General features: G+C 63.5%; 1 protein-coding gene across 1 annotated transcript in view; it reads left to right on the top strand.

The window, feature by feature from the left end:
* Nucleotides 1-976: 976 nt before the first annotated feature.
* The window catches only part of LOC144676655 (type 1 phosphatidylinositol 4,5-bisphosphate 4-phosphatase-like), a gene marked incomplete at its 5' end in the record, with an annotated part of 66332 nt that continues 61107 nt past the window's right edge, over nucleotides 977-6201 (top strand). The window contains 2 exon segments of the mRNA XM_078537024.1: nucleotides 977-1167; nucleotides 4049-4155. Of these exon segments, the coding sequence (XP_078393150.1) occupies nucleotides 977-1167; nucleotides 4049-4155 (298 nt within the window).

Here is a 6201-nt window from a genome sequence, read left to right as displayed (position 1 = left end):
GGGGGTATCCGGGATAGGGAGGGGTGTAGGGGGGTTTTTGAGGGGGTATCCGGGATAGGGAGGGGTGTAGTGGGTGCCCGGGATAGGGAGTGTTGGAGGGGGTGTCCGGGATAGGGAGGTTTTGAGGGGGTATCCGGGATGGGGAGGTTTTGAGGGGGTATTCGGGATAGGGAGGGGTGTAGCGGGTTTGTAGTGGGTATCCGGGATAGGGAGGGTTGGAGGGGGTTTTGAGGGGGTATCCGGGATAGGGAGGGTTGGAGGGGGTGTCCGGGATAGGGAGGGGTGTAGGGGGTTTTGAGGGGGTATCCGGGATAGGGAGGGGTGTAGGGGGTTTTGAGGGGGTATCCGGGATAGGGAGGGGTGTAGGGGGTGTCCGGGATAGGGAGGGGTGTAGGGGTTTGTAGTGGGTGTCCGGGATAGGGAGGGTTGGAGGGGGTGTCCGGGATAGGGATGTTTTGAGGGGGTATCCGGGATGGGGAGGTTTTGAGGGGGTATCCGGGATAGGGAGGTTTTGAGGGGGTGTCCGGGATGGGGAGGTTTTGAGGGGGTATCCGGGATAGGGAGGGTTTGAGGGGGTGTCCGGGATAGGGAGGTTTTGAGGGGGTATCCGGGATGGGGAGGTTTTGAGGGGGTATCCGGGATAGGGAGGTTTTGAGGGGGTATCCGGGATAGGGAGGTTTTGAGGGGGTATCCGGGATAGGGAGGGTTGGAGGGGGTATCCGGGATGGGGAGGTTTTGAGGGGGTATCCGGGATGGGGAGGGTTGGAGGGGGTATCCGGGATGGGGAGGTTTTGAGGGGGTATCCGGGATGGGGAGGTTTTGAGGGGGTATCCGGGATGGGGAGGTTTTGAGGGGGTATCCGGGATGGGGAGGTTTTGAGGGGGTATCCGGGATAGCGGGGCTCGGGTTTCTGTCTTGTTGCTGGGCCCAGCCCTGTTTCCTGGTTCTGACCCCACTCCCCCCGGGTGTGTTTCAGGGTTTGAGGAAGTCTCGGAGAATGTTCCGGCCGTGTGTCCGACCGAGGACCCTCCCCCCTACTCCCCGCTGACCAGTCCGGACAGTGGGACCAGCCCCATGATTAACTGTCGGGTCTGTCAATCCCTCATCAACGTGGAGGGCAAAATGCAGCAACACGTGGTCAAGTGTGGCATCTGCAACGAAGCAACGGTGAGAGCGGGGGGTCCGGGGGCGGAGCTGGGGGTCTGGGGGGAGTGGGGTGTGGAGCTGGGGGTCTGGGGTTGGAGCTGGGGGTCTGGGGGAGTGGGGTGTGGAGCTGGGGGTCTGGGGTGTGGAGCTGGGGGTCTGGGGTGTGGAGCTGGGGGTCTGGGGTGTGGAGCTGGGGGTCTGGGGTTGGAGCTGGGGGTCTGGGGTTGGAGCTGGGGGTCTGGGGGGAGTGGGGTGTGGAGCTGGGGGTCTGGGGTTGGAGCTGGGGGTCTGGGGTTGGAGCTGGGGGTCTGGGGGGAGTGGGGTGTGGAGCTGGGGGTCTGGGGTTGGAGCTGGGGGTCTGGGGGGAGTGGGGGGAGCTGGGGGTCTGGGGGGAGTGGGGTGTGGAGCTGGGGGTCTGGGGTTGGAGCTGGGGGTCTGGGGTTGGAGCTGGGGGTCTGGGGGGGGTTGGAGCTGGGGGGTCTGGGGTTGGAGCTGGGGGTCTGGGGTTGGAGCTGGGGGTCTGGGGTTGGAGCTGGGGGTCTGGGGGGAGTGGGGTGTGGAGCTGGGGGTCTGGGGTTGGAGCTGGGGGTCTGGGGTTGGAGCTGGGGGTCTGGGGTTGGAGCTGGGGGTCTGGGGTTGGAGCTGGGGGTCTGGGGAGGGTGGGAGCTGGGGGTCTGGGGAGGGTGGGAGCTGGGGGTCTGGGGTTGGAGCTGGGGGTCTGGGGTTGGAGCTGGGGGTCTGGGGAGGGCGGAGCTGGGGGGTCTGGGGAGGGTGGGAGCTGGGGGTCTGGGGTTGGAGCTGGGGGTCTGGGGGTGGAGCTGGGGGTCTGGGGAGGGTGGAGCTGGGGGGTCTGGGGAGGGTGGGAGCTGGGGGTCTGGGGAGGGTGGGAGCTGGGGGTCTGGGGAGGGTGGGAGCTGGGGGTCTGGGGAGGGTGGGAGCTGGGGGTCTGGGGAGGGTGGGAGCTGGGGGTCTGGGGAGGGTGGGAGCTGGGGGTCTGGGGAGGGTGGGAGCTGGGGGTCTGGGGAGGGTGGGAGCTGGGGGTCTGGGGAGGGTGGGAGCTGGGGGTCTGGGGAGGGCGGAGCTGGGGGTCTGGGGAGGGTGGGAGCTGGGGGTCTGGGGAGGGCGGAGCTGGGGGTCTGGGGAGGGTGGGAGCTGGGGGTCTGGGGAGGGTGGGAGCTGGGGGTCTGGGGAGGGTGGGAGCTGGGGGTCTGGGGAGGGCGGAGCTGGGGGGTCTGGGGAAGGCGGAGCTGGGGGTCTGGGGAAGGCGGAGCTGGGGGTCTGGGGAGGGTGGGAGCTGGGGGGTCTGGGGAGGGTGGGAGCTGGGGGGTCTGGGGAGGGTGGGAGCTGGGGGTCTGGGGAGGGTGGGAGCTGGGGGTCTGGGGAGGGTTGGAGCTGGGGGTCTGGGGAGGGTGGGAGCTGGGGGTCTGGGGAGGGTGGGAGCTGGGGGTCTGGGGAGGGCGGAGCTGGGGGGTCTGGGGAGGGTGGGAGCTGGGGGTCTGGGGTTGGAGCTGGGGGTCTGGGGTTGGAGCTGGGGGTCTGGGGAGGGTGGGAGCTGGGGGTCTGGGGTTGGAGCTGGGGGTCTGGGGTTGGAGCTGGGGGTCTGGGGAGGGTGGGAGCTGGGGGTCTGGGGAGGGTGGGAGCTGGGGGTCTGGGGAGGGTGGGAGCTGGGGGTCTGGGGAGGGTGGGAGCTGGGGTCTGGGGAGGGTGGGAGCTGGGGGTCTGGGGAGGGTGGGAGCTGGGGGTCTGGGGAGGGCGGAGCTGGGGGTCTGGGGAGGGTGGGAGCTGGGGGTCTGGGGAGGGCGGAGCTGGGGGTCTGGGGAGGGTGGGAGCTGGGGGTCTGGGGAGGGTGGGAGCTGGGGGTCTGGGGAGGGTGGGAGCTGGGGGTCTGGGGGGGGTGGGAGCTGGGGGTCTGGGGAGGGTGGGAGCTGGGGGTCTGGGGAGGGTGGGAGCTGGGGGTCTGGGGGGGGTGGGAGCTGGGGGGTCTGGGGAGGGTGGGAGCTGGGGGGTCTGGGGAGGGTGGGAGCTGGGGGTCTGGGGAGGGTGGGAGCTGGGGGGTCTGGGGGGGGTGGGAGCTGGGGGTCTGGGGAGGGTGGGAGCTGGGGGTCTGGGGAGGGTGGGAGCTGGGGGTCTGGGGGGGGTGGGAGCTGGGGGTCTGGGGAGGGTGGGAGCTGGGGGTCTGGGGAGGGTGGGAGCTGGGGGGTCTGGGGAGGGTGGGAGCTGGGGGGGTCTGGGGAAGGTGGGAGCTGGGGGTCTGGGGAGGGCGGAGCTGGGGGTCTGGGGGGGGTGGGAGCTGGGGGTCTGGGGAGGGTGGGAGCTGGGGGTCTGGGGAGGGTTGGAGCTGGGGGTCTGGGGAGGGTGGGAGCTGGGGGTCTGGGGAGGGTTGGAGCTGGGGGTCTGGGGAGGGTGGGAGCTGGGGGTCTGGGGTTGGAGCTGGGGGTCTGGGGAAGGCGGAGCTGGGGGTCTGGGGAGGGTGGGAGCTGGGGGTCTGGGGAAGGCGGAGCTGGGGGGTCTGGGGAAGGCGGAGCTGGGGGTCTGGGGTGGGGGGGCGTCGGAGCTGGGGGTCCGGTGGGGGGGTCGGAGCTGGGGGTCCGGGGGGGTGGGGAGGGGGAGGTCTGGGGTGGGGTGGGGAAGGGGAGGTGCTGGATCCCTGTGCCGGGGTGGGGGGAAGGGGAGGGGGTGGGGGGAGGGCAGGTGCAGATTCCCTGTCCCGGGGGGATCTGGGGGTGGGGGCTGCGGAGGGGGAGGTGCAGGTTCCCTATCCCGGGGAGTCTGGTGGGGGGGAGGGAAGGGGCTGGTTCCCTGTGACGTGTTTGGGGACCTGCAGTGGGGAATGTACCCGCTGGGTGTGATGCCGCTGTGGCTGAAGTGCCTTTCACTGTCTTACCCTCATTTGCCCCCACAGCCGATTAAGAATGCACCAGCGGGGAAGAAATATGTCAGATGTCCATGTAACTGTCTCCTGATTTGTAAAGTCACCTCACAGAGGATTGCCTGTCCCCGACCTTATTGGTAAGAGAATCCGGCTCATTCATATATCTCCCTGAGAGAGAGAGGGACTGAGAGACACCAGTCAGTGTACAGATATCTCCCTGAGAGAGAGAGAGGGGACTGAGAGACACCAGTCAGTGTACAGATATCTCCCTGAGAGAGAGAGGGGACTGAGAGACACCAGTCAGTGTACAGATATCTCCCTGAGAGAGAGAGAGGGGACTGAGAGACACCAGTCAGTGTACAGATATCTCCCTGAGAGAGAGGGGACTGAGAGACACCAGTCAGTGTACAGATATCTCCCTGAGAGAGAGAGAGGGGACTGAGAGACACCAGTCAGTGTACAGATATCTCCCTGAGAGAGGGACTGAGAGACACCAGTCAGTGTACAGATATCTCCCTGGAGAGAGAGAGGGGACTGAGAGACACCAGTCAGTGTACAGATATCTCCCTGAGAGAGAGAGAGGGGACTGAGAGACACCAGTCAGTGTACAGATATCTCCCTGAGAGAGAGAGGGGACTGAGAGACACCAGTCAGTGTACAGATATCTCCCTGAGAGAGAGGGGACTGAGAGACACCAGTCAGTGTACAGATATCTCCCTGAGAGAGAGAGAGGGACTGAGAGACACCAGTCAGTGTACAGATATCTCCCTGAGAGAGAGAGGGACTGAGAGACACCAGTCAGTGTACAGATATCTCCCTGAGAGAGAGAGAGGACTGAGAGACACCAGTCAGTGTACAGATATCTCCCTGAGAGAGAGAGGGGACTGAGAGACACCAGTCAGTGTACAGATATCTCCCTGAGAGAGAGAGGGGACTGAGAGACACCAGTCAGTGTACCAATATCTCCCTGAGAGAGAGAGGGGACTGAGAGACACCAGTCAGTGTACAAATATCTCCCTGAGAGAGAGAGGGGACTGAGAGACACCAGTCAGTGTACAGATATCTCCCTGAGAGAGAGAGGGGACTGAGAGACACCAGTCAGTGTACAGATATCTCCCTCAGAGAGAGAGAGGGGACTGAGAGACACCAGTCAGTGTACAGATATCTCCCTGAGAGAGAGAGGGGACTGTGAGACACCAGTCAGTGTACAGATATCTCGCTGAGAGAGAGAGAGAGGGGGTTGTCTTTTTATGAGGAAAGGTTGGACAGGCTATGCTTGTATCCACTGGAGTTTAGAAGAGTAAGAGATGATTGACTGAGAGACACCAGTCAGTCTACAGATATCTCCCTGAGAGAGAAAGGGGACTGAGAGACACCAGTCAGTGTACAGATATCTCCCTGAGAGAGAGAGGGGACTGAGAGACACCAGTCAGTGTATAGATATCTCCCTGAGAGAGAGAGGGGACTGAGAGACACCAGTAAGTCTACAGATATCTCCCTGAGAGAGAGAGGGGACTGAGAGACACCAGTAAGTCTACAGATATCTCCCTGAGAGAGAGAGGGGACTGAGAGACACCAGTCAGTGTACAGATATCTCCCTGAGAGGGGACTGAGAGACACCAGTCAGTGTGCAGATATCTCCCTGAGAGAGAGAGGGGACTGAGAGACACCAGTCAGTGTACAGATATCTCCCTGAGAGAGGGAGGACTGAGAGACACCCATCAGTGTACAGATATCTCCCTGAGAGAGAGGGGACTGAGACACCAGTCAGTGTACAGATATCTCCCAGAGAGAGAGAGGGGACTGAGAGACACCAGTCAGTGTACAGATTTCTCCCTGAGAGAGAGGGGACTGAGAGACACCAGTCAGTGTACAGATATCTCCCTGAGAGAGAGGGGACTGAGAGACACCAGTCAGTATACAGATATCTCCCTGAGAGAGAGGGGACTGAGAGACACCAGTCAGTGTACAGATATCTCCCAGAGAGAGAGAGGGGACTGAGAGACACCAGTCAGTGTACAGATATCTCCCTGAGAGAGAGAGAGGGGACTGAGAGACACCAGTCAGTGTACAGATATCTCCCTGAGAGAGAGAGAGGGGACTGAGAGACACCAGTCAGTGTACAGATATCTCCCTGAGAGAGAGAGAGGGGACTTAGAGACACCAGTCAGTGTACAGATATC

The sequence above is a fragment of the Cetorhinus maximus genome, unplaced genomic scaffold (assembly GCF_964194155.1).
Source record: "Cetorhinus maximus unplaced genomic scaffold, sCetMax3.hap1.1 HAP1_SCAFFOLD_1792, whole genome shotgun sequence".
NCBI classification, from domain to species: Eukaryota; Metazoa; Chordata; class Chondrichthyes; order Lamniformes; family Cetorhinidae; genus Cetorhinus; species Cetorhinus maximus.
The sequence above is the reverse complement of the archived record's forward strand: the minus strand, read 5'-3'. Positions and strand labels throughout refer to the sequence as shown.